Source organism: Scardinius erythrophthalmus (genome assembly GCF_964197995.2).
Source record: "Scardinius erythrophthalmus genome assembly, chromosome: 10".
Lineage (NCBI taxonomy): Eukaryota > Metazoa > Chordata > Actinopteri > Cypriniformes > Leuciscidae > Scardinius > Scardinius erythrophthalmus.
The window spans coordinates 8,036,630-8,055,979 of record NC_138230.1 but is presented as its reverse complement, the minus strand read 5'-3'; the positions used below and the strand labels follow the sequence as shown (position 1 = coordinate 8,055,979).

At 38.9% G+C, this 19,350-nt stretch overlaps 1 protein-coding gene across 5 annotated transcripts in view; it reads right to left on the bottom strand.

Moving 5' to 3' along the window:
- Positions 1 to 3,697: 3,697 nt before the first annotated feature.
- Positions 3,698 to 19,350, bottom strand: part of LOC308697503 (histone deacetylase 9-B) — a 30,866-nt gene continuing 15,213 nt past the window's right edge. For 2 of the 5 annotated variants that reach the window (XM_081376801.1, XM_081376800.1), the window contains exons 6-11: positions 13,650 to 13,781; positions 13,365 to 13,471; positions 11,124 to 11,246; positions 7,627 to 7,771; positions 6,695 to 6,912; positions 3,698 to 4,824 (exon numbers count right to left, since the gene is read on the bottom strand). In XM_081376801.1, the coding sequence (XP_081232927.1) occupies positions 4,513 to 4,824; positions 6,695 to 6,912; positions 7,627 to 7,771; positions 11,124 to 11,246; positions 13,365 to 13,471; positions 13,650 to 13,781 (1,037 nt within the window). In that variant the 3' untranslated portion in view covers positions 3,698 to 4,512. Of the gene's footprint in view, positions 5,963 to 6,694; positions 6,913 to 7,626; positions 7,772 to 11,123; positions 11,247 to 13,364; positions 13,472 to 13,649; positions 13,782 to 19,350 lie in introns of all 5 variants that reach the window. The other 3 variants (XR_014030946.1, XM_081376803.1, XM_081376802.1) reach the window with 3 other exon arrangements.

The following is a 19,350-nucleotide window of genomic DNA, read 5'->3' as shown; positions in this document are numbered from 1 at the left end:
TAGGCGGGGCAGAGGCGAGCTAAACAGATGACGACAGCGTTGCGACGTCAAAATCATTAGTAAACATTGCAAGATGGCTAAGCGTATGGGGCTTGTTGTGATTGGTCGTAGTGTTATCCAATTGCGTGCAGTGAGATTTTCAAATGCATGCTTGGTGCCGCCCCTCGAGCTGGCCGAGTTTCATTAGTCGATGCCAGACCATTAATCTTTCAGATTTAGGTCTGGATTTCCAGGCTACGTCTCTGCTGCAGTGACGCATGGACTTTATTGATTGATGATTGTCTGTTTTATTTAGAAGGCGGGACTTATTCCGCCATATTGTGCGTTGCACTCTCTCTTCATGAGTGCACCGTCTTTGTATATAAAGTCTTTGGTATTGGCACTGAAGTGAACATGACCTGGTTCTGCAAGGCCTAACATGTTGTACCTGGAACCGCCAGAATATCCGCAGACTGAAGCAGGGCATGCAGCTTTTAAACTGCAACGCTGGAGTCTGCTTTCACAGCTGGCTTCGGGATGCAGGTGGGCTTGTTTGCTGCCGGTGGGAAACCCCGGTGAGCCCTAAGATGAATGGCATACCTCTGCGGGAAGGTGGAAGGCTCTCTAATTGGGGGGCGGGTGGATAATTCCTCTATTTTGAGGCATTTCCTAATCTATATATGAATGATGTTTGCTTTTATTTGTGGAGAACCAAATGGCCCCTTGCTGAAATGGAGATCTGATGTCAAATGGAGGTCTGACCACAGCAATTTCCAGAGAATAAGAGCAGCAAGGCAGAAAACAGGACTCTTTTTGAGTCGAGCAGGTCTGAAAGCAGAGCAAAGGAAGGGGTCGGTTTGCAGCCGCAGAAAGAGGCGATCTCCTGGGGCTTGTGGACCTGCTTGGGAAATAAATATCAATTTGACGAAAGATATATGGCATATTTCGTTTACTAGATGCTAGGCCGTCATCACAGGTCGTTGATCAGATGATATATAAGCATATATTGCTATAAACTGCATCGTACTACAAAGGCTAAGCTCAGGTTTTACTTTTATTAAAAAAAGGTCGAGGAACTTTTAGTGTTTAGAGTTTGGATGTGAAAAGTTAATTTCTGGTTTTTACTTGTTTTAAAAGCTGAGGCATGAGTCGATTATTTTTTTAATCTACAGTAAAAAAAATAAAAAATAATATATATATATATATATATACGTCTTTTGCTCACCAGGGCTGTATTTATTTGATCATTAAAATGTAGTAAAGCAGTAAAATTGTGAAATATTATTACAGTTTAAAATAGCGGTTTTCTATATGAATATATAAAATGTAATTTATTCCTGTGATCAAAGCTGAATTTACAGCATCATTACTCCAGTCTTCAGTGTCACATGATCCTTCAGAAATCATCCCGATTTTGCTGCTCAAGAAACATTTGAAACCAGTTGTGCTGCTTCATATTTTTGTGGAAAACCTGATACATTAATGATTTGTTGATGACTAGAAAGTTCCAAAGAACAGAATTAATGTGAAATAGAATCTTTTGTACCATTATAAATGTTTTTTATTGTGACTTTTGATTGATTTAATGCGCCCTTGCTAAATAAAAGTATTCATTTCTTTTTAAAAAAGTGCCACTAATGCTGTCAATAGTGCTTAACGTATATTGAACCTGCAGCATTCCTACTCCCATAGAGGTCTGTGATGTGATGGTCGTATATCTGAGACCGAGACATTCCCTTGATAGCAGGCAGAAGATCAAGCACACTTCAAAGGGTCAACCTGATCCCTGAGCTCTGCTCGAGCACAAGAGGTTAACGTAACGTTCCCTCAACATCACCCTGAGACGTGAGGCGGTGTGGGAAATATGTGCAGGGTGGCAGAGGCAAAGACAGCGAGGTCAAACCCAGAGAAAGCACAGAAATCACCTTCCCACCCTTCAAAATGGCAATAATGCGACGAGTCTGAGGAGGTTTAGAGAAGTTTTATTTTAAAACTATAATGTCAGCGTAAACATGACCTTCGACCCGAGGTTTTTCATGCAGTTATTGTTTCAATCTAGCGTAACAGTGGATAATAAACTTTATTTACATAGCAGTGAAGTAAAAACAGGCTTTTGTGGCCACATGATTAAGAAACCGTCAATCTTTCATTTCATTAGTGCGATTAGTGACGGCGATTAATTCATCTGTGCTGTACATCTCACAGGCCTTGAACACAGTGTACGATCACAAAATGATATTGCAAATTCACAAAACTTTATACATCTCAGAGGATCTGTGCTGGCGTCATCGTGAAAATGAAAACTTTCGATGATATGGACATGAAATATCAGTGTTTTTACTACAAACGTCACATGGACAAAAGGTTTCGTCATCGACACAAGTTCTCGTTGGCTCTTCACACTGATTATATTTATTTTCTTCACTAACAAACAAGAATCAAACACCAGGCAAGACATGAGACACATCGAAACACCAACGCTGACTGATCTGAATCATTGACTGGTCGAACTGCACACGGCATGTAAACACACACAGAAAACCCGGAGCCGGATTCACCAAGCATTCTTCTTCTTTTCTAACTTAAGAATAGAGTTAAGAATATTTTGTATTCCCAAAGTTCTTACAATTTTTGTCCAAAGACAAAACCTGAGAAAATTTTTAATTCGTCGTTCTCACGGATCCACGAAAACGAGTAAAAACACTGTAATATTCACAACGGGCCAGTAGTTGGCGATGTCACTTTTGTAAAGAAACACACGCGCGCCTATACACTTAGTTTTCACTAATTTGAGTTTTAGTAGTTAGACAATAACGGTATCACTTTCAAAAACTTGCACTTTTTAACCCGTTTTGAAAAGTTTGTGTTTTCAAGCCCATAAAACGCCACTGTTGTGTACTTTTTTAAAAAATAACCTTAAATTATTTCAACAAGATGCCAACATTTCTCAATTTTCTGTTGTGCTAAATACCTGAAACTGAAATAAAAATGAATAAAAAACAATAGATACATTTAAACTAATAAAATGCAACAAAAACCATACAACTTTAAAGTAAAAAAAAAAAAAAAAAAACGAATTCAAAATATAAATGAAACCTATAATAGCAACTCACTGAAACTAAACTTGACACCACTAAGGATGTGCACGAGTAGCTCTCTAAAAGTAACACCAGTAATCGATAAACAATGATCGGTAATGATTATGCATCATGTGACTTTGTTCTGAATTTGAAATTCCACAAATCGAGTCAAATAGGGACCTCATTTTTTTCGGCAGCTTCAGCACATATGAGCGCGCCGAACATATTCTCAACAATTGCACTTAGGAGCGTTCCTACGAATTTCGTAACTTCTTTCTTAAGAAGATTTTGGTGAATCCGGCCTCCAGACAACAGCAGGGAGCATTTCGTCTCAATCAGGCGCCAGAATCGAGAAACCCAGTAGTTTTCATCGTGTTCATTTACTTTCGGCTATTGAAAGTCTCATTAGCCTTCACTAAACTGTGGTGTGTGTATGTACTGGCACACGGTTTCACAACACAGTGATCTCAAGACGTCATTTATCACGGTTTCTGCGCGTCACCCTTCAGACAGACGCTGAAAAGAAAAGCTGGCCGCATCATTTCCTCTAGTCAGACGACCCTTCACACGAGGCCGGCTGGAAACACAGCTGCTGTGCTACTGTTGCTTTAATGTGGGGGGCAAATGAAGCTCTGCGGTCATTGCTTTTCTTTATTTAGCTTCACACACAACAACAACAACAACAACCACCGAGAAGGAAGATCACAGCAGAGACAGAGGTCAGAGGTCACATACAGTGTCACACTAACAGGGCGAACTCCGACCGAGTGAGTGTTTCCACGAGGAACATCCCAGACGCACAGAACACAGACGAGCACATTTCACTCTCATACCTGCGGACTTTCTCTTTCTGTTCAGTATCGGACTTCACTTTGATTCTTTCTTTCCACTTACTATCTCTCTTTTTCTTTGGTTGAATCTCAATTCCAAAATGTCCAGGTCACATTTCACCCCACACTCAAGAGAAATGACATTTTGCTTAAAGTAAGTGGAGATTTAAGATGTTTTTGCAAAGCCATCACTCCCAAATATTCATTACTGTAAAGCAAAACAAATGTCATTAATGTAATGCAAAACTGATGGTACATTATAATATTTTTTGCATCATGCAGCCTTTAATTTATGCTTAAATATTTTTTTTTACTGTATTACAGTAATTATCTTCCAACTTCTTAGTCAAATGTAATTTTAAAATCAATTTGCACAAAAAAAAATATAATAGTTTCAATTAAGTTATAAAATTGTAATAAAAAAAAGTCAGAAAGCAAAAAAAATATATAATAGTTTTAAAAGTTTAAAAAAATGTCATTTTAAAAATAAGTCACAATGAAAAATCTTAAGGCTTTATTTTCTTTAAGCAAAAAGTTTTTGTTTTTTAAATATGACCTGGACATAATAACAATTTTCATGAGATTCAGCCCTTTCTTTCTTCATTTCTTTCTCTCTTTTTTTTTCAAACATCAGTTTCCGTCATGTTTTCAAGACTGCGTTCGGCGTCGCTTCGTTTCAGCTGAGCTGAAATCTCCTTCTGTTCTTCACCTGCATCTCTCCCGTCCCCTCTTCCTTCCTCGATCTCTCCATCCTCGGGCTCGGTTTTCAGCCGGATCACTCTGGGCTCGGCGTGTGCGTGTCTGAAGCTGCGGCTGTGGATGACTCCAGCAGGGGGCGATGCGATCTCTGGCTCTCTGTGCTCTTCCTCGTCCTCCTCCTCCTCCTCCAGATGAGTGCTGGAGTTCCTCAGCTGCTCGATGGACTGAGACAGAGCCTACAGGAAAACACGTGAGAGAAACAGAGGAGTTTTATAATGCTGATTCAATTGCATCATTCGCAAAGCATCATGGGATGAGTAGTTCATTCCATTAAATACACATTCAAGACTTTAGATACACAGTTTTGTATCATTTTTCCAGATTTTCTAACTGTTTAAAACCTAATGGGGAAATTGATCTGATTCTTATGGAGAAAACAGTGTCACAACTGCTATTCCAGCACTGAGTTCAGTTATGTGTCATCATAATGAATCAGAAGTTACACATTAACATGCTCTTTCATTCTTTTTGATATGTTCTTGTAAATGCGGTCAGAGCCGTCATAAACTCAGTCTTCTGCCGCTCGCCGAACACGCCGCCCGGTCTGGCTTCAGTCCTGCTGTAAAAGGGTAAAATAATACCACCCCGAAAAAATAGCAGCTGTAAAAGTTTTGTGTAAAATGAAAAGTGGCTAAATTATACACGCGGATACATGTGTGTTAAAGTGCCGCCAGCGTCTGCCTGCAAAATCCTCTCCTAGGCCTTCAGGAAATGAAAGAAAGACTAAAATAAAGAACTGGGTGTATTACTGGGGTAAAAATAAAGCTTTTTTTTTGTTTGTTTTACTACCCAGCTTTGCAAAATATGCCGTCTTCATCACTGAATTACTGACAATTTTCCAAAATAAAATAAAACACACAAATAAATAAATACATAAATAATTCTAATAAAAAATCTTGAATGTTTGACTGTCTGAATGTTAAATGAGTTAAAAGCAGCTGCAGTAAAACATCCTGCTGGGATTTACTCACTTCCTCTCCTTGTATTAACTCACTTCCTGTCTCAACGAGGCATCAGTCAGCTCCATTTACACAGTCATTTAAGAGAAAAGGACCCTTAAAACTCTTAATAGGAACACTGACACACTGCAGGGTCTCTCACACACACACACACACACACACACACACACACACACACACACACACACACACGCACACACACACACACACACACACACACACACACACACACACACACACACACACACACACACACACACACACACACACACACACACACACACACACACACACACACACACACTCCAGATGACACTCTGGAATCCTGTGAAAATGCTGCAGTCCTTCACCAGCTCTGAAAGACACATTTATGTAACATAACTCCATCTATCTAAATAACTGTTAAGAAAACCTCAACTCATTTAAAGACATTTCAAACAAAACACTGAAGTCTTTTTTGGTATATTTAAGATCCTGTAAATCTATTACAAAGTGATAAATCATGACAGTGCTTTTGTTTTGACGATGTACTGTCCATTAAACAATCACCAGCGTTTAAAAAACTCTTCATATTCAGTAATATTATTGATTTGACCGCACTGACACGATCAGACTGAACTGAATCGAGAGGATGACGTCTTCTGTAAAGCGGCTTTATAGGTTTATAACTGACCAATTTTTGCAACATCAACATGTTGTTATTTAGCTTTATAGCTAAAATGAACTTGTTTCATAATTAATGAACTTTACACTGTTATTGAAATAAACTAAATCAACACTGAACCGACTCAAGCTGAACGATAACACTACTGTCATATAATAAGAGCTTCTAATAAGAACATTCATAAGAGTGAATTTATTTTATTTTCCTGTTTATTAGTGTGAAGCTGCTTTGAAATAATCTGTATTGTATAAAGCGCTATGGAAATAAAGGCTATACTTAAAGCATTCACTGCTTCCCCTTTATTCGAGTCCATGTGAAAATATGTACAAAAATGTAAAGTTTCTCATGCATGTAGAGCGTTTACTGTAGAAAGCTTTTACTGTGGGGTTTGAGGCATTATTTCTGGGTGTCTGGTGAAGTTACCTGGCTGATGTGAACCTGTTGGTGAAACTGTTTCTGCTTCTCCACGAAGTTGTGGTGTTGTTGCTGCAGCACGAGTTGGGCCAGAGTGCTCTGTGGCAGCGGTGCCGACTGCGTGCGGTTCAGGGGTCGGTGTCGCGGTAACCTGACGCGAGCGCTCGCCGGCGCACGCTCCTTCATCGCCAGAGGAGACGAGGACAGCACGGGGACGCTGCCTGTGACTGGAAAGACAGAAATCAAACATGAGCCACACGTTTTTCAATGTAAACGCGCTAGACGGACGCCTTTAACCGGTGCACTTGCATTTTTAGCAGCGTCTCTCAAGTTAAAATGAGTTCAACTTTTAAAAAACACAAGAGCTATAAAAGTCCCCCTGTAGTCAATCATTGTATCCCTTAAAACTCATCGTTGATCACCAAAATTACATATTGAAAAATGCCTTAAAATATCTTGAATGTAACTCGACACCATTGCCTCATTTAGTATGCGCGGCTCTATGAATATGCAAATGAGCCCCGCCTCCACTCACTCACTCAGCTCAGAGATCCACTGGTTGACGATCACACGTTGATCTGATTGGTTACAAGGTAGTGTGTGACGTCAGAAACACCAGCGATTTCAAAGCGTGTTTTTGAGACTGTCTTTGGTTCACTGCAGTTTTAAGGAGGAAATACTCAGCAATGGTGTCGACTTATGAATTTACACACGCTTTGTCTTGAAGCATATTAAAAACACCACATAGACATATAAACAACATTAAAAGCTGGATTTTCACCACAGGGGGACTTTAAGGGCCAATCACATAAAGTATTAAAAAAGTTTTGTTGTGTATATTTTTTGTGTGTGATTTTGTTGTGTTTTTGCCATTTTATTATAAACATTTTTAAAAGTCTGTATAGTTAAGGGATGTCTGCAGTTCTGTGAGATCTGCTCACCAGGCGAGATCATCCTCTGCTGTCTCTGCTCCTTCAGAAGCAGGTGTTGCAGGAGCGCTTGCTGTCCGTTGCTCACTTTAGACTCCAGCGAGACGGGACACGCGGCCAGACCTTCTGTGCTCCGGTCCTTCAGCGCCGTTCCCGTCTAACAGAGGAGAGGTCAGGCAAACGCTAGTCATCTTCCAGGTCAAATCAGCTCACCTTTGTTTATGCAGCGCTAAACACAGTGCTGCGTTTCTCAAAAGCACTGTAAGTAGTTCGTAGAACCGTTGCCACCGATGGGCTCTACGATCAACTTAGCTCACGATTCATTTGAGAAACGCAACCCAGATTGTTTCAAAGCAGCTTCACAGTAATAGAATCGATGATGCAAACTTTTAGTTTAGTAAAGATGCAATGGATCAAAGCACACATAGGGTCTCATTCATGAAACATTCGTAAATATACGAGTAAACATGTGAGTGATTTGCGCGTAAAGAGACCTTCCCGAAAACTCTTCTCCTGATTCACAAATACTTCGTAAACGTCAGATGTGATAGTGAAATGTGTGTGTGTGTTAATGAATTCCAATCAGTCGTAAATGGGACGCGCGTGCACGCTCATTGTCAATTACCATAAATCCCGCCCATTAAATCCGACTGACAACTATATATGGGCATCATATTATGTCACCAAACGAAGGATTTCAACATGTCTTCTCAAAAGCGAATGAAAAAGAGAAATTTCTCAGATGCAGAAATTGAAGTTTTATTATCAGAAGTTCGTTCAAAACGCCACATTTTATTTTCAAGCGTACATAGTGGCGTATCAGGTCCTAAAAAAAAGGAAGCGTGATATTACAGATGCAGTTAATGGAGTTTCATCTGTTAATCGAACAGTCCCAGAAGTGAAAAGAGTCCCAGCCCTATTGAAAGCAATTAATTATTTGATTAAAGTGTTCCGTTTGCAGATGCTATCACGGGCTCTCATAATAAAAGTAAAAAGAAAAACTGAATGTAATTACTATATATAATATTTTTTCAAAATACTGTGTAAATATGTACCCGATTAAGGTGAATTAAAATGCAGCCTTATTAATGAGCGGATGTTAAACGCACTATTTACGTGTGGCTGGAGCAGGTGTAGATTTCTTTCGTACCGACTAACATTTGGAAAATACGAACATTTTAATGAATCCGAAAATTTACGCCAGAACCACTTTACACACGATTTACACAAAAATTCGTTCTGCTCGTGTTTCATGAATGAGACCCATAGAGTGTTATTGAAGACAATTTTTTTTTTTGTCTAGGTACAATTACTACACTGTCGCCTTTTTCCAACTTTGTTGCCATTGGCTTGCCTTGCTTAGTTGGGGACATTAAATTTAACATTTAATTTAGTATTCAACAATAATATTGATCTGCCTGCATTGACACTATTATACAAGAACTGAACTGAGCTGGACGATAACATCACGGTTTACTCCAGAGCGGCTAAATATATATATATAAATGAACTAAATTAATAACTTAAAAATAAATAAATAATGAAACATCACTTAACTTACCTAAGCTGGACTGTGACGCTATTTTCTTCTGGAAACAGACTTTTTTGCATTATTATCCTGTTATCTCTGTAAAGCTGCTAAAAAGCGCTATATAAATAAATATGACTTGGCTTGACATGACATTATTCATGGTCAATTATGTAGTCAGTTATGAAACAAACTGGATTCGGCTATAAGCAGCTCCACAGAGGTGTCATAATTCACCTTAATTCAGTTCATCCGAGTGTCAGTGCAGTCAAATAATAATGATATTACTGAATATTAAGAGTCTTTTAAACTCCATCTAAGGAAGCCAAAGACGACATGTGCTCTAAATCATAAAACATGATCCCCTACTTTTGCATTTAAAGACAAATTTTCACTCAAGCATGAGAGAGACTTACATAATGCCTCATGCATATGAAATATTAATAACTGTGCTCTTTTTAAAACACATCCAGTCAGCATTCACGTCGGCGGCGTCCACAAGGTGCGCGTAATTACCGCCGGGCTGCATTTAGAGCTCCCTCGTGAGTCATTCAACTATTTTAAAATGTGAAAGTGTTGAAAGTATTCTCGTCTGGATGGTAAAAGTGATCCGTGTTTTGATTTGTTGGCATGTTACGCGCTTTCCGAACACAATTTCTTGAGCTTTTTAACAGCCCGTGATGAACGAGATGCTAAACTCTAAAAACTCTGAAACCCTAAACCGAGCGCCGTATTTACCCAAGGGCTAAAGATCCCAGGGGTCAGAGGTCACGAGCCCTCAGGGCTGTACATTAATCCAGCCGGGACTGAACACTAGCACTCAGTGAAAGCAGATAATGAGATCTGCACCTAAACCTTCAGCAAACAGCAAACATCTCTCTCAAAACACGGCTGATCTCTGCGCTCTGTAAAGGCGATCGGTCCCATCGCTGCCTCCTAATGCACCCGTCACATTCCTCATACAGTGTTTTGTGCTTTCTCCGCAAATAGATGCGACTCTGTGTCTCACTGTCTCCTAAAAATACTGTCTCACAGTCCCTTGCTCTTTCTGCAAGATCTATTCATATCTGTTGCGCAGCAGAACGAGAGCCGGCGATGCTGCTTTTGTGTTGATTCCCAGAGGAAAGCCGAGTTTCTCAGAGGCTGCTCTTTCAAAGCTTGTCTCGTTTAAGAATCAACAGTGTCTCAGATGTTCCTCTAAATTGAATGAGCCAATAGTTGACCTACAAAGCTACAGTGTAAATGAATTTGCAAATCATTTGATGAAAAATGTTTGAGATCTCTCTTGCATACTTTTGTATCTTGGCCAATATATATATATATATATATATATATATATATATATATATATATATATATATATATATATATATATATATATATATATATATATATATATATATATATATATATATATATATATATATATTCTTCCTCAGTATTTTTGTCTTGTTTTCAATCACAAATATCTAAAAATTCTTAAATCAAGATAAATTTACTGAAGAATGAAAATGACAAGATATTAAGTCTTGTTTTCAACTCAAAATGAAGTGTTTATGCTAAAAACAAGAAAAAAATATGTAAATCGAGTCAGAAAAATAAAGAAAAATTTCCCTTTGAATTACTTTTATTTTTCTGATCACTCTGACATACTTTTTCTTGTTTTAAGCAGAAAGAAATATTCAATTCTTTGAAGCACAAAAGCATTAAATATTTGTTTCAGAAAATAACACTCAAGTCATTTTGCTTCTCAAGTAAACATATAGTGTAGTGTATTGATTTAAGAATGTTATGGTATGATATTTGTACCGGAAAACAAGACAAAAATACTGAATAAGAAAGTTTTTTTTTTCTCTACTAACTCAACCTGGCCCCGCCCCTTTATTCTGCATATGCCTTGGGCGGGAATTATTTAAATGAGGAATCTTATGAAGTGTTCGACCTCATCGTTCATGCGTGTCTATGATGCGCAGGAACTTACGCAGAGGTGTGCGTGAGCCGGGTGCAGAGCCAGCGTGAGGTTGGGCAGAGACGGGGACGTGTAGAGATTCAACAGGGACAGGGACCCATCCGTCTGTAGGACGCCGCTCTGAGACAGACACCGCTGGAGGAGACAGACAGACAGACTGCGTTACATCACCTCGTATAATGCAGCGTCACACAGAGAAACAATACTGATGCTGTAAATAAATCTGAATAAGGTTCCTCTGTCACATTGCCACCAGTCTGCAGTGTCTATGATGTAACCTCTCGTAAGCATTCAGAGGGATGTGTGTGTGTGTGTGTGTGTGTGTGTGCGTATTCCACCATCACAGCCAATCAGAATGCATTCTAACATACAACTCTAAAGGTCAGTTCACACTGCACCGACAGACACAGACCAACGCCGACCAGATTACAGCACGCCACCTCTCAGACATTCTAACTTCGATTCAGGATGTTCAATCAGGTGTAACACACTGATCCGACAAAAGCTGGTTGCTAGGCTGTTCTGAATATTCCCTAGGGGTTGCTAGGGTGTTGTGACTGGTTTTTAGTCTCCTTCTATGCAGTTCTGGATGGTTGCTAGAATGTTCTACATATTTTCTGGTGGTTGCTAGGGTGTTGCTAGGGTGTTCTGTGTGCTTGCTAGGGTGTTTTGAATGGTTTTTAGTCTCCTTCAATGCTGTTTCGGATATGTTCTCTAGTGGTTGCTAGGGTGTTCTGAACATTCCCTAGTGGTTGCTAGGGTGTTGCTAGGGTGTTCTATGTGCTTGCTAGGGTGTTGTGAATTTTTCCGTGTGCTTCTATGCAGTTCCGGAAGGTTTCTAGAGTGTTCTAAATGTTCTCTAGTGGTTGCTAGAGTTTTTTTTAAATGTTCTGTAGTAGTTGCTAGGGTGTTGCTAGGTGTTTTCTAGTGTTATGGGTATTTACTTCTGCCCCTTGTCAGTCAATATCAGTTAACAGTGTGTTTGTGTTAATGATGTGATGTCATCTTTAGGTCATAGCTGAAGCAGTGAAATCTCATGATCACACACCCTCACTAATGGCCAGCTGTAGGTTTAGCCGTCTCTCGTGTGAGGATGAACTCAATAGGCTGTGTCTACAGGAGGAGAGTGTGTGTCTACAGGAGGAGAGTGTGTGTCTACAGGAGGAGAGTACGCTGGCCCGTTGCCCATGAGGAAATGCTTGGGAAGAACTTCACAGGAGAAATAAACCTCACCATCCCAGAGCCCCTCACCCCCTTCCCCAAACGCCAGCGCAGCCAGAAACCACAGCGGAAAAGAGCTGTCACAGTTAGTTCAGCACAGCACTGCCACACACACACACACACACACACACACACACACACACACTCACGCACATACACACACACACACAAACACTCACGCAGACACTTACTCACGCACAAACGCACACACACGCACATATAAATCACACACACACACACTCACACACACACATACGCACACATAATCACACACACACACACACATAATCACACCTTCAAACTTCTTAGAGCTCTACAACTTCAAATGCGGTTTTAAACGCAGTGTTTCCATGTGTTTGTTTGTCAGGCTGATGGTACGAGCGTCCCGGGACCGGGTCTGTGTACGCTCAGCTCCAAACAACCAATCATTCGGGGGGCCCGACTCATTCACCTCACAGTCTGATAAGAGTAATGAGGCACGGGACTTTAATGGAGGATTTTATTTAGTTTCAGTTTTTGGGGTTTATGGTTCAGTTCCTAAAAATGCAATCACAGGCTCAAAACTGCACGCAAGTGCATGAAACCCGTTCCACAGCTGCCTCTGTGTGCTGAAGGGTGTTAACCTTCGTTTAAAGAGAGCACTGCTACGGAAATGTGAGAATGACATTGCATTAAATATAACAAAGCAAATGGCATTTATTTTGAGAGAAAAGAAAAACATCACAAATCCTCATTACAAGCAAAACATTTCACAGAAAAACACTGCACTGCAAAAACGGCTCAGAGTTCTGAGAAAAGCTTTGATATCTGTATCAATATATCAATATCTGATTGCAGATTTGCCACTTGCTTTGATACTTTGTTTTCCAATGCAATGATGTTCAGACCTTTTTATTAATACTTGCATCCTACAAGTATTGTTAGTCATTTCCCATGTGGAGAGGTTAGTCATAATAAAGCCATTAAAAGTAAAACTTTTGTGCAGTGCTCAAAAGATTCATTTTATATAATCTAAAAAAAAAGTTTTGGTACCTCAATTTGGCTGGTGCTGGACCGGTATGATGCTCCGTTCTCATTGCTGCACAAGCCAATGGGTGAGCTCGGTCCAGAACCTGCAGGGCTCTCATTGGCTGAAGAATCTAGACAAGAGGAAAACAGGAAGTACTGACTGTGAGCTCCGCCCACAGCTGAAGCTCATTGGTCTGTATATCAAACATCAATCATACAGATCTGTGTTTTCTGACAGGAGGGCAGTTTATCTGTTTCAGGTTGCAGATAGATGGATGTGTTTAGCCCAAGCAACTGTTGTTCGCTCACCTGTTAGTTCTAAAGTTCGTTTTTTCATCGGCGTGACGAGAACGCTGCCGTCTCTGCGGCGTATAGGTCCACTTCTTCTCTCAGAAACCTTCTGCTTCAGTCTGGACCGGACCTTCAGATTGGGCTCAGATGCTGAGAGGAAAGAGAAAACAGATTACATTAGTTATTTCTGCCAGGCCGATTAATTACCCGATATTTGGCTATTTTGAGGTTTTCTGCTATTAACAAGAGTTTTAGTTCTAAAATCTACTGTTCTCAGTGGATAATAAACATGTTTTTTTGCATAAATACATGTCAAATTTAAAGCTCCCCATTAAGCTTTTTCAAATATTACTTTTCATGCGGTGTGTAATTGAGATGTTTATGCATGTAAAAGGCGTTTTGGTATCCGACAAGCTGTAAGCAGTCGACCAATCAATCACAACAAGCTGGGCCTTCTGACCAATCAGAGCAGAGCAGACTCTCGGAGAGGCGGGGCTTAGAGAAACTGAATCCTTGATCAAACCGTTTCAGACACTGTGAGAAAAGAGCTGATGCTGCATTGTATATTATGAGTGTTGTTTGACCTTGCATGCATGTAAACCTATTCGAGATTCCAAAACAAAATTAGGAACCTTTAAAATAGCTTTAAATTCAATGTCACTTCATTTTCACATGCATACACAAGTGGTCTGACGAGGCAGCTCACAGAACCAGCTGAGTGAATGTGTGGCCGCGGTCCAGCCACACTGAGGAATTCTGGGATGTCTCCCAGCTGTAATGAGGTAAGAACTGGAAGATCAATTCTATCGTTCATCTGGAGGACATTAAATCTGTCTAACAGCTCTCCGCTGGCTGTAGGAGTCCAGTACCTGCCAGCCTGCCAACCACAAACCTCTACGGTAGCCATGTTTAAACTAACACAGAGATATCGGCACAGACAGAGGCAGATTTGGCTTGGGAAAAAAGGGGAAATCCTCTTTTTTTTGTACCACTATGACCTATGAAGTACCAAAATTCCCTGGATTTTACTCAGGCCGCCCTATAGACGCCACCTACCGCCGTCTGACCGCTGAGTGGGCATCAAAGATACACACATCAGGAGACCGACATGATTACAACACACTGAGGGCTGAGGACAGAGATGAAACGAGAGAAGGAATTTGAAACACACACACACACACACACACTATTGCAAAGACTTATCGGTGAGAATAATAAATAATAATAAATAAAAAAAAACATAACAAAATAATTAAACTGAAATAAATATAATTGTATTTATAATAAATAATAAAATAATACATAAAATAATAAAATAAAATTTAAACTCAATATAATTGTATTTACAATCAAATAAAACATAACAAAATTATTAAATTGAAATTAAATATATTTATAATAAAAATAAAAATATTAAACAAAATTTAAATTAAACATTTATAATAAAAATACAGTATAATAATTGTAACAAAATAATATAGAAATATAACAATTATTAAATATAATTGTATTTATAATGACAATGAAATACAACATTATAACAATATCAATTAAAATTAAATATTGTATTTGTAATAAATTAAAATAAAAAAGAATAAAATAAAATGTTAATTAAATATAATTGTATTTATAATAAATTAAAAACAAGAATAATAATAAAATGTTAATTAAATATAATTATATTTATAACAAAAATGAAATAAATATTTACTAAAAAAATAGAAATAAAATATAATTGTATTTATAATTCAAATAAAATGCAAAATTATAACAAAATAATATAACATTTTAATTAAATATAACTGTATTTGTAATAAAAATGTATAACAAAATAATTAAATATAATTGAAATTAAATATAATTGTATTTATAATTAAAATAAAGTGACTACATCCTACCCCTAAGAGATAAACTGTTGACAAAAACAAACGTTCCTTTGAATATTATAAATTATGAATAATTATTTGTGGGTTTTGTCAGACTTGCCTATACTTTTGGGGATAAATAGTGAACATATACGCACAGACAACTTAAACGTGAGGCCTTTTGAATGTGTTTGACTTTACAATCATGCAAATAGTTCAAGGATACAACTGATTTTCAAGTTTTGACTTCCCAAAGTTTTTAGCACTACTGTAACCCCACAGTCCTACGGCTGTCGTGCGGGGAAAACCCAACAGGTCATGTTTGGCTGTAAATGCAAAAAAATGTTACAAGCAATTTAAGAGCCCCACACTGATTAATAAAATGGAAGACGGCTGACAAAAAAAAAAGGCTGATCATAATGAAACGGATGCTTTGAGTTTCTGGAGCACTGGGCCGAGATCAGAGATTACGGCAATGGCGAAATACTGTAATTTACTCTCTCTGACACATGATGAATAAGAGCTATTAGAAAAATACCGCAAAAATATTTGCCCAGCAATTAGCGGGAAGGATTTACACATTTTTAATTCGCAGGGAAAATACGCAGAGCGGTCGGCATGTTTACGCTGGGCCGCGTCATTAAAGGGGATTTTCAGTGTTGCCCGACTCAAGCTTCCTTAAACAAACACCTGTGGGACGGGGGTTACAAGGCATGAGCGGGTGACGGCTGGAGGGGTCCGTCCACCGAACTCATGTGCACCTGTGAGGCTTGTTGAGCTGCGGCTGACCAGTTCCATATGGCGGGAGGAATGAGAACATACACACTGCATACATTACCAGTGCTAATAAACCAGCACACCCTGTTACCCGCAACACCTCACAACAGAGCACTCAATCCATGTGAACTACAGATCCCACCAAAATACCCTAGTCACTACAGTTATTGCTCCGATTCTGAAATCGTAAGGATCTCCATTAAAACAGTGTATTTAATTTAAAGTCACTGGTGGCTGATACTGAGTTAATTTTAGTAATGTTTTAAAAAAAAATTAATAAAATGTAAGTGGTTCTTTTCCATGCAAAACTTACTGCCATGATGCTATGATGGTTGCCAGGGTGTTGCTATGGTGTTCTAGATAGTTTCCAGGGTGTTGCTAAGAGGCTTGCTAAAGTGTTCTTCAGTATTTTCATTCCTGGGTCATTGTTAGAATGTTCTGTGTGGTTGCTATGCGGTTGCTAAGTATTCTAAGTGGTTTACAGTTGCTATGAGGTTACTATGGTATTCTAGATGGTTGCCAGGGTGTTGCTATGTGGTTTGCTAAAGTGTTTTTTAGCTGTTTAAGCACATTCCTGTGTGGTTGCTAGAATGTTCTGTGTGGTTTCTAAGAAGTTGCTAGGATTCTGAGTGGTTTAAAGCATGTTGCTATGAAGTTACTATGGTGTTTTAGATGGTTGCCATGGTGTTGCTATGTGGTTTGCTAAAGTGTTCTTTAGCCGTTTAAGCACATTCCTGGGTGGTTGCTAGAATGTTTTGTGTGGTTGCTATGCAGTTGCTAAGGTGTTCTGAGTGGTTTATAGCATGTTGCTATGAGGTTACTATGATGTTCTTGATGGTTGCCAGGGTGTTGCGATGTGGTTGCTAAAGTGTTATTCAGTTTTTAGCACATTCTTGGGTGGTTGTTAGAACACATTAGCAACTGCAACCACACAGAACATTCTAAGTTGTTTACAGCATGTTGCTATGAGGTTACTATGATGTTATTGGTGGTTGCCAGGGTGTTGCTATGTGGTTGCATGGATATTCTGGGTTGTTGCTAGGTGGATGTTTAACAGCTCTGTCTCTAGACTCAGTTCCCTCCTTTCTATACGCCAAAAAAACAATTTCTTGCCAAAAAATGTAGAATATACTGTATAAGATACATAAATGTTGTGAACAGCATGGTTTAAGAAAATATATTTAATATGTTTATATATTTAAACCATCAAATGGCTAAATGTATTAGGCTATGTATTTTAAGGATAAAAAAATACATTTCAATTTAATGTAAATGCACAAAATCTATTTGTTTAAAATACATTTTGGACAATATAAATATATTTACATTGAAAAAAATATATCAACACATGAGGAAATATAAGTTAATTAATCAAAAAAATATATATAATATATGTTTTGACCATTTTTGAAGTATATTTAAAATGTATATCTGAACATATTTATTTTTTGCTGAAAATGGTGCGTCTAATCACTTAGTAAAGTAGTAAACGCTAAACATGAATACATGGCATTAAGAGTTTGTCCAAATCACTAGTTGTAAGTCATAGTTGCACTGGCAGTTTCCAGTGTCTCTCCCGCTGTTCTCTTACACAAACAGATCTGTCGCCTGCACATCATGACCACTCAGCATCCCGCCACCCCCCCTTCACACCTGTCAATCATTCAGCCGTGAAGGTCCTGACCAGGGCAAAGAACAAACGCTACCTTCATGATCACCCCGCCTGGCCGAATCTGAGCGGGAATCTACCGGGAATGAGGCCTCGGAACATCAAGGAGAGTCCACATACAGGATGTTTGATATTTCAATTCAAACATCTTTTACTAGCCGTGCTTAAACATCTAGAATGTTGGATGCAAAGCTTCTCGTTGTGGGAGTGATTACAGTCATAAAAATCATTCTGTTCAGGCACAGGGAGGTGTTTTGTGTTTTAATTGGCCGCTCCTGCTCTATCTCTGCTCGTTCTGATCTACGGCCTGAAACCGGAGCCACGGGAAGTGGCCCTGCAGACTGTCTTGTCAGCGTAGACAAATTATTCCATTGACAAAAAAGCAGGCTGTTTTTCTTCCCGTTTTTTCAGCTTTTGCGTCTTTGTTTTTGTATCCCCCCTAATGTACCGGACGGGCCTCTTTTTAAAAGCTGTTACCTGAGTTATTGAGAGGGGATGAAAAGACGGCCCACGGTTTCGTGATCTTCGATGCGGCGCAAACCCCTGCGCTCAGGAGAAATCTCCCAGGAGGTTTGCGGTATTCCGGCCCGTTGAGCCTCAGGACCCCCTTTCCCAGTTTTCAGGCCATGCTGGAAATTCCGTGAAAACAGTGCCTGGATGAAAACCAGGTCTATATTTACATTTCCTTTGAAAAGGGTTTCAGTCTTATCATCGAGTCAGGCGTATCACCTTCCTCTGCAAACTCATCTCGGAATCAGCCTCGCTACGAGACGCCGAAATATGCAGAAAATATCCGAGGTTGAAGATCATGTTGACTCAAATGCGAGTTCCCGGAAAAGTGAGCATGTTGTACTTTTTTTCTGGTGTTTGCAAAGACAAGCATCACTTTTACTTTTTACCGTTTAAAAGACTTTTGTTTTCTTTTGAAATTGATCAAAAGTGACAGTAGAGACATGTATAATGTAAATGCTGTTCATGTGAACTTTCTATTTATCAAAGAATCCTAAAAAATGCATCACAGTTTCCACAAAAATATGAACAATATGAACAGCACGACTGTTTTCAGCATTGATAATAATCAGAAATGTGTCTTCAGCAGCAAATCATCATATTATACTGATTTCTGAAGGATCATGTGACACTGAAGACTGGAGTAATGATGCTGAAAATTATACATTTATATAATAAATAAATTGAATAAATTGCCATTTTGAATTGTAATAATATTTCACAATATTGTCATTTTTACTGTATTTTTGATCAAATAAATGCAGCTTTGGTGAGCATAAACATACCCCCCCCCCCCCAAATATAATCGTAATATTTCTGCTAACCCCAAACTTTTGAAACATTAAGCACTCAGACTTTTTAACCTGTCCGACAGTAAAACATGCAAAAACAATTGAAA